The sequence below is a fragment of the Carcharhinus amblyrhynchos genome, chromosome 28 (genome assembly GCF_965287045.1).
Source record: "Carcharhinus amblyrhynchos chromosome 28, sCarAmb.v2.hapA, whole genome shotgun sequence".
NCBI classification, from domain to species: Eukaryota; Metazoa; Chordata; class Chondrichthyes; order Carcharhiniformes; family Carcharhinidae; genus Carcharhinus; species Carcharhinus amblyrhynchos.
The window spans coordinates 33,276,164-33,291,273 of NC_137351.1; the positions used below are offsets into that span (position 1 = coordinate 33,276,164).

Sequence of the window (15,110 nt, forward strand, 5' to 3'; positions counted from 1 at the left end):
CTGAGATTTTCCAGCATTTTCTGTAGAAGGGTTAATGTCAGCCAGAGATATATTGAATGTGACAGAGACTGAAAAGTGGCCAGTATTGCACCCATTTCCAGAAAGGGACAGATTTAATCCAGGTAATTATTCGGTCAATTATCTCAGTATCTGTCACACAGAAACTTTAGTCTCTTGTGGAGGAGGAGATTTCTCCAGTTTAATGAGAAAATAGTCAGAGAAGGTCAGGATGTGTTTCAAAAAGGGAAAATCGTACTTGACAAATCTCAAGGGATTGTAGAATCATTGAGGGGATAACACACAAGCCAAATGGGGGGAATATAGTGGATGTGTCTGTCCATGCACATTGACAAAGTATCACAAAGGAGGTCACTCGAGAAGATTAAGGTGCAAGGAGGTGACAGCCTAGGGGTATTATTGCTACACCATTAATCCAGATACTCAGTTAATGTTCCGGGACCCGGGTTCGAATCCCATCATGGCAGATGATGGAATAAAAAAATTATCTGGAATTAAGAGTCTACTGATGACGATGAAATGATTGTCGGAAAAACCAATCTGATTCGCTAATGTCCCGTTAGGAAAGGAAATCTGCTGTCCTTACCCATCTGGTCTACATGTGACTCCAGAGCCACAGCAACTTTCAACTGCACTTGGGCAACTGGGAACGGGCAATAAATGCTGATGATGTGGGTATGCCGGCGTTGGACTGGCGTAAACACAGTAAAAAGTCTGACAACACCAGGTTTTAGTCCAACCGATTTATTTGATAATAGATTCACAAGCTTTCGGGGTTAGTCCCTTCGTCAGGTGAATGGAGAGTTCTGGCCAGAACTCTCCATTCACCTGACGAAGGGACTAACCCGAAAGCTTGTGAGTCTATTATCAAATAAATCGGTTGGACTAAAACCTGGTGTTGTCAGACTTTTTACAATAAATGCTGGCCAGCCAGCGATGCCCAGAGATACCCACGGACGAATAATAAAAAATAATTAGCAGGAGGATGAAGTTAGAAGGGAAAATACAGTCGGAGTTAAGGTCAGGTTTCCAATGCTACTGGGAGAGTATTGTGGTGTCCCAGTCCCACAGGATTCACTTCTGGGGTCACCCATGCTCTCCAGTGCACGCTGGTGATTAGGAAATAGGACCTGGGGGACTGGTTTACAATCATAGCAAAACAGGAGGGCCAAAAGATCCAAAGGAAGATGCAATGTGATATTAATGTGATGAGGAAATGGATTAAGATGGCGATGAGATTCACGTCACGGATCTTTTTTTCCCAAAAATGGAAGCAGTAATTATGTTCTGACAGCAGGACTCAGGGAAATCCCCGGCACTCTCAACCTGCCTCGGGAGAAAGTGCCCAGGAAGGAGTGGCCCCCATTGCCGGGGGAGGGGAGCAGTGACTGTGGGTGGGGGTGGGCATAGGGTGGTGGGGGGGGCAGGGGTGGAATTGTATCAGCTGGCACAGGAAGATGCTCAGAGGCTGCCTGGTGTGGAGGGGGGCTGTTTACAAGATCCTGCTTGGGACTTTGTCCCAGTTAAATTATAAACACAAAGGCTGAGTAGCCCTCACATGTCCCATGCGTGCCAGCTCATGCCTCCATGCCAGGCTGTACCCCTATGTCAAGATATGGCAACTTCCATGCCCAATGACCCACAGTACACACTACAGAACCAATTAACCTTACAGTGACAGTAGGATGTGTAAAATAATTAAAGTCATTAATTTATTCATTACTTTCCATTAGGTTAAAAAAAGTTATTTTACTTCAAGACAATATAAGTGTCAATTGCCCAGATCTTCAAAACATCAACCATTTGAATTTGTTTAAATACACAAGGTGAAATCGATCGCAGAGATCAGAGAGCCAGAGCTGTCAATCAAACAAAATGTTTTCTCTGGGGTGCAGCTGTTTCAACACAAGTAATGGATTTCTAGGTTCTCAACCAAGCATACAACAGGCTTTGCTGGGAGCTCGGTTTCCTCCAGGAATGCATCTTTTAAATCTTGCCTGTACCCCTGCTCACCTCCTCCTGTAACTGAAAATTTGGCTGGAGTGTCTTTGCCCTATATGGACAGTGGCCGTTCTTTCACTGGAGAGTAAACATGACCGATGGGGAAACAATTTACAAACACAATCTTACCACTCCAGTCATTCATAAGAACCATTCCAAAGATATGTTCATGAGCCTGGGATATATCGATCGCCTCTCCTAACTTGGTGCCAGGTCCAATGAAGAAAGCCTAGTTTGGAGAGAAAAGGGAGGGTTGGAGTACATTTTCTTTCAGAGCACCGAGTTTTCTAAGTGACACAGCTCCTGTAGGTGCTGAATGGGAACCACAGCTGCCGCTGGTTGGAGCACCGCAGGATTCACTAATTCTCCAACACCTGAGTTTTGAAATCTTGGCATTAGAATATAAATTCTAAATGTGATGGTTTTTCCGTGTTAACACAGTAAAAAGTCTGACAACACCAGGTTTTAGTCCAACCGATTTATTTGATAGTAAACTCACAAGCTTTTGAGGGGACTGCCTCTTCGTCAGGTGAATGGAGAGTTATCCAGAGGAGTTTAAAGAATTATTGTGAAAGAACTCCCCTGGTCTGAAGCCATCCTGGGATCTTCCTAAATCCACCCAGGAGGACAGACAGGGCCTTGGTTTATCATTTCATTCAGAAGATGACACCTCTGGCAGTGCAGCACCCCCTCACTGCTGTACCGGAGAGTCAGTCTGGATCAGGCTTCTCTAGAGTTGCTCTAGAGCAACATTTAGGAGGCATCGGGATGGGTATAGAGTCAGAGGTTTACAGCATGGAAACAGGCCCTTTGGCCCAACTTGTCTATGCCTCCCTTTCTTTTTTAAAGCCCTTAAGCTAACCCCAATTGCCCGCATTTGGCCCATATCCCTGTATACCCATCGTACCCACGTAACTATTTAAATGCTTTTTAAAAGACAAAATTGTACCTACCTCTACCTACTACTACCTCTGGCAGCTTGTTTCAGACACTCACCATCCTCGGTGTGAAAAAATTGCCCCTCTGGGCACTTCTGTATCTCTCCCCTCTCACCTTAAACCTATGCCCTCTAGTTTTACTCTCCCCTACCTTTGGGAAAAGATATTGACTATCTAGCTGACCTGTACATGAATAGGGAGAGTATAGAGGGATACAGACCGAATAAGGGCAGGAGGCCTTTTCTTTCATTTAATTGGGGCATCATAATCGGTACAGGTTTGGAGGGGCGAAGGGCCTGTTCCTGTCCTGTACTTTGCTCTTTGTTCTTGAGTGAGGGGCATACACTGGATCTTTCCCTGCAGGAAGCGGGGGGGGGAGCGTAGGGGGAAAGGAATGGAGACGGGGGGGAGGAGTGGGGGTGGGGGAAGTGATGGGGGCGGGGAGGAGTGGGGGAGGAATGGGGGTGGGGGAAGTGAAGGGGGAGGGGAGGAGTGGGGGGAGGAGTGGGGGTGGGGAGGAGTGGGGGTGGGGGAAGTGAAGGGGGAGGAATGGGGGCGGGGTGAGGGATGGGGTCGAGGGAGGAGGAGGGAGGGAGGGCTGAGGGTCAGAATACCCTCCAGTCATTTTGAGACTGACCAATATTCAATGTCGGGACTTAATCAAATCTTACCGCAAATAATATACCCTGCTAACTTTAAGATTCTTAATTGTAATCGCAGTATTGTTTTGTGGGACTGGAGTCATGGCCCCTTCTTGCCTAGAGGAGCAAATCTGAACGTTAACCTTTCCCTGACCTTCATCCAGAGTTTAGGCACCACATTACCAAATATAAAAACTAGCGGCTGCTCCTGAGCACATCAACACCTTAGCAACACAGACAGGAGTCAGGGAACGGTAAAGGGTTACTCTCCAAACTGGACTGGGAAATGTCCCAAACTATTCCTGGCTGCTCCTGATCTTAGAATATTTGATTAAGCTCCTGCCGAACAGTAAGGGTCAGAGTGCGTAGTGCTAGGTACCTGACAGTAAGGGTCAGAGTGCGTAGTGCTAGGTACCTGACAGTAAGGGTCAGAGTGCGTAGTGCTAGGTACCTGACAGTAAGGGTCAGAGTGCGTAGTGCTAGGTACCTGACAGTAAGGGTCAGAGTGCGTAGTGCTAGGTACCTGACAGTAAGGGTTAGAGTGCGTAGTGCTAGGTACCTGTCAGTAAGGGTCAGAGTGCGTAGTGCTAGGTGCCTGACAGTAAGGGTCAGAGTGCGTAGTGCTAGGTACCTGTCAGTAAGGGTCAGAGTGCGTAGTGCTAGGTGCCTGACAGTAAGGGTCAGAGTGCGTAGTGCTAGGTGCCTGACAGTAAGGGTCAGAGTGCGTAGTGCTAGGTACCTGACAGTAAGGGTTAGAGTGCGTAGTGCTAGGTGCCTGACAGTAAGGGTCAGAGTGCGTAGTGCTAGGTGCCTGACAGTAAGGGTCAGAGTGCGTAGTGCTAGGTACCTGACAGTAAGGGTTAGAGTGCGTAGTGCTAGGTACCTGACAGTAAGGGTCAGAGTGCGTAGTGCTAGGTACCTGACAGTAAGGGTCAGAGTGCGTAGTGCTAGGTACCTGACAGTAAGGGTCAGAGTGCGTAGTGCTAGGTACCTGACAGTAAGGGTCAGAGTGCGTAGTGCTAGGTACCTGACAGTAAGGGTCAGAGTGCGTAGTGCTAGGTACCTGACAGTAAGGGTTAGAGTGCGTAGTGCTAGGTACCTGACAGTAAGGGTCAGAGTGCGTAGTGCTAGGTGCCTGACAGTAAGGGTTAGAGTGCGTAGTGCTAGGTACCTGACAGTAAGGGTCAGAGTGCGTAGTGCTAGGTACCTGACAGTAAGGGTCAGAGTGCGTAGTGCTAGGTACCTGACAGTAAGGGTTAGAGTGCGTAGTGCTAGGTACCTGACAGTAAGGGTCAGAGTGCGTAGTGCTAGGTACCTGACAGTAAGGGTCAGAGTGCGTAGTGCTAGGTACCTGACAGTAAGGGTTAGAGTGCGTAGTGCTAGGTACCTGACAGTAAGGGTCAGAGTGCGTAGTGCTAGGTACCTGACAGTAAGGGTTAGAGTGCGTAGTGCTAGGTACCTGACAGTAAGGGTCAGAGTGCGTAGTGCTAGGTACCTGACAGTAAGGGTTAGAGTGCGTAGTGCTAGGTACCTGACAGTAAGGGTCAGAGTGCGTAGTGCTAGGTGCCTGACAGTAAGGGTTAGAGTGCGTAGTGCTAGGTACCTGACAGTAAGGGTCAGAGTGCGTAGTGCTAGGTACCTGACAGTAAGGGTCAGAGTGCGTAGTGCTAGGTACCTGACAGTAAGGGTCAGAGTGCGTAGTGCTAGGTACCTGACAGTAAGGGTCAGAGTGCGTAGTGCTCGGTGCCTGACAGTAAGGGTCAGAGTGCGTAGTGCTAGGTACCTGACAGTAAGGGTCAGAGTGCGTAGTGCTAGGTGCCTGACAGTAAGGGTCAGAGTGCGTAGTGCTAGGTACCTGCCAGTAAGGGTCAGAGTGCGTAGTGCTAGGTACCTGACAGTAAGGGTCAGAGTGCGTAGTGCTAGGTGCCTGACAGTAAGGGTCAGAGTGCGTAGTGCTAGGTGCCTGACAGTAAGGGTTAGAGTGCGTAGTGCTAGGTGCCTGACAGTAAGGGTCAGAGTGCGTAGTGCTAGGTACCTGACAGTAAGGGTCAGAGTGCGTAGTGCTAGGTGCCTGACAGTAAGGGTCAGAGTGCGTAGTGCTAGGTACCTGACAGTAAGGGTCAGAGTGCGTAGTGCTCGGTGCCTGCCAGTAAGGGTTAGAGTGCGTAGTGCTAGGTGCCTGACAGTAAGGGTCAGAGTGCGTAGTGCTAGGTACCTGACAGTAAGGGTCAGAGTGCGTAGTGCTAGGTGCCTGACAGTAAGGGTCAGAGTGCGTAGTGCTAGGTACCTGACAGTAAGGGTCAGAGTGCGTAGTGCTAGGTGCCTGACAGTAAGGGTCAGAGTGCGTAGTGCTAGGTACCTGACAGTAAGGGTCAGAGTGCGTAGTGCTAGGTGCCTGACAGTAAGGGTCAGAGTGCGTAGTGCTAGGTACCTGACAGTAAGGGTCAGAGTGCGTAGTGCTAGGTACCTGACAGTAAGGGTCAGAGTGCGTAGTGCTAGGTGCCTGACAGTAAGGGTCAGAGTGCGTAGTGCTAGGTGCCTGACAGTAAGGGTCAGAGTGCGTAGTGCTAGGTACCTGACAGTAAGGGTCAGAGTGCGTAGTGCTAGGTACCTGACAGTAAGGGTCAGAGTGCGTAGTGCTAGGTGCCTGACAGTAAGGGTCAGAGTGCGTAGTGCTAGGTGCCTGACAGTAAGGGTCAGAGTGCGTAGTGCTAGGTACCTGACAGTAAGGGTCAGAGTGCGTAGTGCTAGGTGCCTGACAGTAAGGGTCAGAGTGCGTAGTGCTAGGTACCTGACAGTAAGGGTCAGAGTGCGTAGTGCTAGGTGCCTGACAGTAAGGGTCAGAGTGCGTAGTGCTCGGTGCCTGCCAGTAAGGGTTAGAGTGCGTAGTGCTAGGTGCCTGACAGTAAGGGTCAGAGTGCGTAGTGCTAGGTACCTGACAGTAAGGGTCAGAGTGCGTAGTGCTAGGTGCCTGACAGTAAGGGTCAGAGTGCGTAGTGCTAGGTACCTGACAGTAAGGGTCAGAGTGCGTAGTGCTAGGTGCCTGACAGTAAGGGTCAGAGTGCGTAGTGCTAGGTACCTGACAGTAAGGGTCAGAGTGCGTAGTGCTAGGTGCCTGACAGTAAGGGTCAGAGTGCGTAGTGCTAGGTACCTGACAGTAAGGGTCAGAGTGCGTAGTGCTAGGTACCTGACAGTAAGGGTCAGAGTGCGTAGTGCTAGGTGCCTGACAGTAAGGGTCAGAGTGCGTAGTGCTAGGTACCTGACAGTAAGGGTTAGAGTGCGTAGTGCTAGGTACCTGACAGTAAGGGTTAGAGTGCGTAGTGCTAGGTGCCTGACAGTAAGGGTCAGAGTGCGTAGTGCTAGGTACCTGACAGTAAGGGTTAGAGTGCGTAGTGCTAGGTACCTGACAGTAAGGGTCAGAGTGCGTAGTGCTAGGTACCTGACAGTAAGGGTCAGAGTGCGTAGTGCTAGGTGCCTGACAGTAAGGGTCAGAGTGCGTAGTGCTAGGTACCTGACAGTAAGGGTCAGAGTGCGTAGTGCTAGGTACCTGACAGTAAGGGTCAGAGTGCGTAGTGCTAGGTACCTGACAGTAAGGGTTAGAGTGCGTAGTGCTAGGTGCCTGACAGTAAGGGTCAGAGTGCGTAGTGCTAGGTGCCTGACAGTAAGGGTCAGAGTGCGTAGTGCTAGGTGCCTGACAGTAAGGGTCAGAGTGCGTAGTGCTAGGTACCTGACAGTAAGGGTCAGAGTGCGTAGTGCTAGGTGCCTGACAGTAAGGGTCAGAGTGCATGATGCGCATGTCACCCATTTGTGCCTGAGAATGATGCCTGTTGTCAGACTGGGATTTACAGAGTGTACCCCACCCACTGTATTTCACTGGGGGGGAGTTGGACAGCCGTTTACAGATCTGCAGCACAACCACATTGGGCCAACCTTCAGCACGTCAGGAGCAGCCGCCATTCCCTGCCCTTTGTAACAGAGGCAAGCATTGGTTGAATTTTGCTCTCACTTTGGCTTGAATTCCTCCAGCCTCAGGCACACCACCACCAGATTCCCAAAATATTGGCCATTTTGTAATGAGCAGAAGGTGTGTGGGAACACCATCCCTCTGGATCACTTCCAAGCCGCTCGCCATCCTGACTTGGAAATATATCGCTGTTCCTTCAATGTGGCTGGGTCAAAATCCAGGAATTCCCTAACAGCACTGTGGATGTACCTACGCCACATGGACTGCAGCGGTTCAAAGCTCTCCACTTCCTCCTTGTAATTGATGGCTGCAAATAGCAGCACCATTGTTCCCAAATAGGATAGAGGTGATTAATTAATTCCCCTGTCAATCATACCTGGAGCCCACACTGCCGGAAATAACTGTTTGGCTTTCATTGGTAATATGTGACTCTACTCACTGAAATTGGCTGCAGGATCTACACTGCTTTTATTATTAAGATAAGCTGTGATAGGTTCAGTTACGAGTTCCATTTATTGTAGTTTGTGAAATCTCCATTTAAACGGACTCTGCAGACTGCACTGTTTGAATGCAGAGGGACTTGGACAGGTTATGAGAGTGGGCAAAGAAGTGGCAGGTGGAATATAATATGGAAAAGTGTAAGGTTATGCACTCTGGAAGGAGAAATGGAGACATAGGCTATTTACTAAATGGGAAAATGCTTAGGAAATCGGAAACACAAAGGGACTTGGGAGTCATCGTTCAAGATTCTCTTAAGGTTAATGTACAGGTTCAGTCAGTAAATGCAATGTTAGCCTTCATGTCAGGAGGGCTAGAATACAAGAGCAGGGATGTACTTCTGAGGCTGTATAAGGCTCTGGTCAGGCCCTATTTGGAGTATTGTGAGCAGTTTTGAACCCATATCTAAAGACGTGCTGGCCTTGGGAAGGGTCCAGAGGAGGTTCACAAGAATTATCCCTGGAATAAAGAGGGGTGAGGAATGGTTGAGACACTGGGTCTGTGCTGGTTGGAGTTTAGAAGGATGAGGGGGGTCTTATTGAAACTTACAGGATACTGCGAGGCCTGGATAAAGCGAGAGGATATTTCCACTAGTAGGAAAAACTAGAACCAGAAGGCACAACCTCGGACTAAAGGGACAATCCTTTAAAACAGAGATGAGGAGGAATTTCTTCAGCCAGAGAGTGAGGAACTCTTTGCTGCAGAAGGCTGTGGAGGCCTGGTCATTGAATGTCTTTAAGACAGAGATGGATAGGTTCTTGATTAATAAGGGGAGCAGGGTTATGGGGAAAAGGCGGAAGAATGGGGATGAGAAAAATATCAGCCTTGATTGAATGGCAGAGCAGAGTCAATGGGCCGAGTGGCCTAATTCTGCTCTTATGTGTTGTAGTCTGATGATGTAATGGATTTTGTTTGGCTGTGTACAGAGTAAATAGATTTTGCTTGGCTGCAAAATAGACTTTGTTGTGAATCCTGGTGTAAGACCAGCCCTGCCTGCGACTCATTGGTTGACAGGCATTAATCATGGCTGGCCTGGTGGGTGACACCATGTCACAAGTTTGAATAAAATAAACATACCATTTCCAATTCAAAATCCAGCAGTCTGCAGGCTCCAAACACAGGCGGTTTCGCTGTAACGAGAATGTTGATATTCACCAGTTAAACATCACTATGGCAATCAAATAAATTATATTCCATATCACAGTGCAGACAGAGGCCATTCAGCCCAACAATCTCACACAGACCCTATCCCCTGTAAGCCCGTGTATTTACCCTGTTAATTCCCCTTATGCTAAGGGGCAATTTAGCCTGGCCGATCCATCTAACCAGCACATCTCTGGACTGCGGGAGGAAACTGGAGCACTCGGAGGAGAGTCGGAATTTTACTGGCACGCCCACACCGATTCGGTGGGGGGGGGGGGGAGGCTTGGGGAACGGCATTTTCCGTTACCCTCGAGCGGGATCGCTCGAACCTTGGGTGAACGTGCCAGTAAAATTCCACCCGGAGAATGGGCAAACCCCACAGAGACAGTGAGCTGAGGCTGGAATTGAACCCAGATCCCCTTGAGGCAGCAGTGCCCACCCTGTGCCCACCCTGCATAAAGAGGTAAAGAGGGGAGATTTCACATTCATTTAACACGAGGTCCCTGCTGAAGAATCTCACTTTCCTCATCAACTGTTCAGGATGATTAAAATAAAGGTGTTGGGAACAGCCTCTATCCTGTCTGCTGCTGAAGGACATTCCAAACACCACATCAGTATGGCAATAGTAGAAGGATCTCTGAACTGTGACATCAAAGAGAAGCAAGAATTCAAGCCAGTCAGTAAAGTTACTTTAATCCAGATTTAAATAGCACTTTCTGATGTCAAATACTTTAAGGAATTATCGATTGATTTTCAGGGCTGGGAAGTATTCCTCATTGCTCAGCTCTTAATTCAGCAATATAATTACACACGCTCTCATGCTAACACCGCTGCCCCACAGCACCACGGACCCAGGTTCGATTCTCAGCTCGGGTCACTGTCTGTGTGGACTCTGCATGTTCTCCCCGTGTCTGCGTGGGTTTCCTCCTGGTACTCTGGTTTCCTCTCACAGTCTGAAAGAGGTGCTGGTTAGACGCATTGGTCATGCTAAATTCTCCCTCAGTGTACCCGAACAGGCGCCGGAGTGTGGCGACAAGGGGATTTTCACAGTAACTTCATTGCAGCGTTAATGTAAGCCTATTTGTAACACTGATAAATAAAATAATAAACTTACTTTCGTCTGATCGAGTCTGTCCCATGGGTCTTCTGATGGGGGTCCCGGACACAACGACAGACGAGGCACGGCCATTGTAAGCAACGGGTAAATGCAACCTGGAGTGGCACACAGAGGAATGGTTTAAACTCTGGCTATCTGTGCAGTCACTCAACTTGATCTATTTATCGACGTACATATCAGGAGGACCTGATCATGCTCTACTAATCAGAACTGACCTCGGACATAAGCAGGGGAGATGATGGCACTGTGGTATTGTCACTGGGTGAGTAATGCAGAGAGCCAGGGTAATGCTCTGGGGACCTGGGTTCACCATGATGGGATGGTGAAATTTTAAATTCAATGAGATATCTAGAACTAAAAGTCCACTGACGACCATGAAACCATTGCCGATTGTTGTAAAAACACATCTAGTTCACTAATGTCCTTTAGGGATGGAGATCTGCTGTCCTTACCTGGTCTAAGAACTAGGCATGATGTGGGTATGCCGGCGTTGGACTGGCGTAAACACAGTAAAAAGTCTGACAACACCAGGTTTTAGTCCAACCTATTTATTTAATATAAATAATAATAAATAAATAGATAATAATAAATAAATAGGTTGGACTAAAACCTGGTGTTGTCAGACTTTTTACTAAGAACTAGGAGCAGAAACTTGCTCTGCCATTCACTTCGATCATGGTTAATCTCATTGCAGCCTCAGCTCCACTTTCCTGCCTGTTCTCCATAACCCTTCAACCCATTATTATTAAATCTATCTTCCTCTTAAATTTACTCAATGTCCCAGCATCCACTACACTCTGGGGTAGTGAACTCCACAGATTCACAACATAGTTTCTCCTCATCTCGGTTTTAAATCTGATCCCACTTATCTTGTTTTAGATTGCCCCACCAGAGGAGGCATCCACTCTACATCTGCTTTGCCAATATCTCTTATCATCTGATATACTTCAAATCGATCTCCCTTCATTCTTCTAAACACCAGAGAGTGTGGCCAGTATTCTACCACCTCGCTCAGGGGAGGCTCGTAAAATCCCGCCCAAGGCCATCGGAGTATTCCGTTCTGTGAACCGCGCCCGTCCTGGGGCGGGCATGCTAGTAAAATTCCAGCCTATAGGTCTAAATTTCTCAACCCCTCATCTCTGGAATCAATCTAGTGAACCTCCCCTGAACTGCCTGTCACACCAATACATCCTTCCTCAAATAAGGAGACCAAAACTGTACCTAGTATCCAGCTGCAGTCTCACTAATGCCTTGTACAATTGCAGCAACACTTCCTTACTTTTATATTCAAGTTCTTTAACTATAAATGCCAAAATTCTATTTGCTTTCCTTATTATCTGCTGCACCTGCATATCAGTATGCTGCGACTCATGAACAAGGACACCCGGATCACTCTGCACTAAAGCACCCCAGAATCTCTCTCCATTTAGATAATAAGTTGCCTTTCCATTTTTCCGACCAAAATGGATAACGTCACACTCCATGTTAAACTCCATTTGCCACATTTTGGCCCATTCTCCCAACCTATCAATATCCATTTGTAAATTTCTTATTTCCTCATTGCAACTCACTGCCCCGCCTATTCTACTGTCATCTGTAAATTTGGTTATTGTACCTCCTATCCCTGTGTGCAAGTCACTAATATAGGTTGTAAATAGCTGGGCCCCCAGGACTAAACCCTGTTGCACCTCATTAGTTACATCTTGCAAACTAGAAAAAGACCCATTTACCCCAACTCTGCCATTTGTCAGTGAGCCAATCTTCTATCCAAGCTGATAAATTACCCCTAACCCCTTGTGATCTTACCTTGGGGTATTAACCTTGTGTGGCACATAATCAAACATCTTCCTGATGTCCAGATACATTACATCTACAGGATCCCCATTATCCACTTTGCTCGTTACATCTTTGAAGAACTCTAGCAAATTCGTCAAACAAGACTTGCCCTTCATAAAACCATGCTGACTCTGATAGATTGTGTTTTGACTTTCCAAATGCCCAGATATACTCCCTTAATAATGGATTCCAACAATTTCCCAGCAGCCGATGTTAAACTAACTGCTCTATAGTTTCCTAGTTCCATTTTTGAAGCAGGGCATTATATTGGCATTTTTCCAATCCACTGGAACCTTTCTCACATCTAGGGGGTTTTCGAATATTCTAACCAATGGATCCATTGCGATTTCCTTTAATATCGTTGAATGCAGGCCATCAGCCCTTGGGGACTTGTCTGCCTTCAATTCTAATAGCTTGTTGCTACTATTTCCCTTTTGATGATGATTATTCTACGTTCCTACCTCTGCGTTACGGGTTACTGTTGGGATGGTACTCAAGATGCCACCTGTGAAAACTGAGGCAAAATTTTGATTTACCATCTCCGCCGTTTCTGTGTACCTACTATCGATTTCCCAGTCTCATCCTCCAAGGGACCAGCATTCACTTTAGCTATTCTCTTCCTTATTATATACTTATAAAAGCGTTTGTTATCCATTTTTGTAATTTGTGTTAACTTTCTTTCATAATTTACCTTTATTACTTTTTAACAGTCCTTTGTTGATCTTTAAAAGTTTCCCAATTTTCCAGCCTTTGCATGCTTTAGTATTTTTCTTTACAAAGAACAACACAGCCCGGGAAACAGGCCCTTCGGCCCAACGAGCCCGCACCGCCATTTTAACATTATGAGTCACCCCTCCACCCATGACCCTTATCTAGGCTTATGGCATTCCACATTGAGGGAGGACTAATTTAGGGACAATTTGTTACACCAATCAGCCTAAGAGCACATCTTTGGGGTGTGGGAGGAAACCGGAGCACCCGGAGAAAACCCACGCAAGCACGGGGAGAATGCGCAAACTCCCACAGACACCGGCCCAAATCCATGTGTCTGCACTGCAAACAGTGATAGTCACTGAGCTGTCGTCTTGCCCAGCATCTGGTCCAGTTTAAGCGTACACTAACGGCGTGAAGTACTAGGCTACTCTCAAAACATCCAAGAGCAGCCCTCGTACAACCCATCGCGTGTATGCCCCTCGTTGGACCTTGTCTTTAACTTCCCTGCTTAGACATGCCTGTCTTTTCCTCTTCTTATAATCTTTCTTTCTCTCTGGAATATATTTCAGGCTTGTCCCTCGCACTCCTGAGAGGTGAGTGAAGGCCCCAAGCCTCACCCAGTATTTATCCGCTGCCCCAGCCAGGGTGTCCCTCGCTCTCGCTCTCTCTCTCTCTCCACAGATGCTGTCAGACCCGCTGAGATTTTCCAGCAGTCTTTGTTGGCAGAATGATGTGGGTGCTTAACAAATGCCCTCTGAAGTGGAGGGCACTTAGGAATGGGCAATGAAATGGTGATGGCCACGCCCCATAAAACAAAATCTGAACCCCATGTCAACCACAAGCTGGGAATGTGTGAGGAAGGTTCCCCCCGACACCCAATCCGGAAGACAGTCAGGTGGAGATTTCAGCCAGCCAGCGACACCCACATCCCATCCAGCAATATTTCAGGATTACAGGATCAGCACTAACCAGTTTGGCATGAGGGCGTTATCCTTTCCTCGAAACATGATTCCGACATTGGTGGCGTGCTGACGGGAAGAATAAAAATCCGTGTAATCCCCTGGAAATAAAAAAATAAGATGCAGAACCGTCCACTTTACTGACATTCAGAACCATTCCCCAGTCTCTGTTACTATGAGTTAAACAAAGGAAGTGCCTCTGTGAATCTTTATTTCCCCTGATGGCACAAGGTGTCTGCTGCCCTCTTAGCAGAATAGCCTGGGATACACTTCATCCCAAAAGCTGTCACAAGCTTCCCGGGTTTCGGAAGATTCTGGTGGGGAACCAGCCTCATGCTCGCTGCTCTCTGCTGCCTCTCACTGCCTAATCAGCACAGCAACTTCCAAATGCACACTCACTCCAGGAGAAAGCAGAGGCCAGTTTATCCAACAAGAACCTGGACGGCAGCGCCAACCTTCAACAGCGCCAACCTTCAACAGCGCCAACCTTCAATCGTGTAAAACATCTGAGCTACTTGTAAACCTGGGGCTTTTAAGGTTAACCTGACAGAATCCCCAGGATCGCCTGGCGGCACAGTGGGTTAACACTGCCGCCTCACAGCGCCAGGGATTCGATTCCCGGTTTGGGTCACTGCCTGCGTGGAGTTTGCACATTCTCCCCGTGTCTGCGTGGGTTTCCTCCGGGTGCTCCGGTTTCCTCCCACAGTCTGAAAGACGTGCTAAATTCTCCCTCAGTGTACCCGAACAGGCACCGGAGTGTGGCGACTCGGGGATTTTCATAATAACTTCATTGCAGTGTTAATGTAAGCCTACTTGCGACACAAGTAAATAAACTTTAAAGTTTTGTGTGTGAGAGATTCAACAGCAACAAGTGTCTTAACCCTGAACTCCCTCTTCTTGTGCAGGTAGCTTTCGGGAGGTGATGGTGGGAGGGTTGGGGGTGGTGGAGTGAGGAACGCTGTGGGTGAGGGTCTCTGGGTGGGCGACGGGGCCTGGGGTGAGAGGGGGTGGGGTGGTGTGAAGGTCACTGGGTGGGGGCAGTGGGAGGGGTGGGCACGGGGTGGGGGCTGGGGTTAGGGTCTCTGGGTGGGCGATGGGGCCGGGGTGAGAGTCTCTGGGTGAGGGCGGGGGGGGGGGGGGGGGGGGGGAGGAGGAGGAGGAGGAGGAGGAGGTTTGGCAGCTGGGACGGACCACAGTTGCTGGTGCAGGAAGCAGAGACCAGAATGTCGGAGGTGTGGGGGCACTTCCATCATTGGGCCGGGGAGGGGGAGGGGAGGGGGA

The 15,110-nt window shown here is 48.3% G+C and overlaps 1 protein-coding gene across 1 annotated transcript in view; it reads right to left on the reverse strand.

Annotated features, from left to right (window-relative positions):
• Nucleotides 1-15,110, reverse strand: part of fah (fumarylacetoacetate hydrolase (fumarylacetoacetase)) — a 59,860-nt gene that overhangs the window by 23,744 nt on the left and 21,006 nt on the right. The window contains exons 5-8 of the mRNA XM_080214005.1: nt 13,840-13,930; nt 10,318-10,415; nt 9,138-9,190; nt 2,149-2,248 (exon numbers count right to left, since the gene is read on the reverse strand). Coding sequence (XP_080070131.1) covers nt 2,149-2,248; nt 9,138-9,190; nt 10,318-10,415; nt 13,840-13,930 — 342 coding nt within the window. The remainder of the gene's footprint in view (nt 1-2,148; nt 2,249-9,137; nt 9,191-10,317; nt 10,416-13,839; nt 13,931-15,110) is intronic.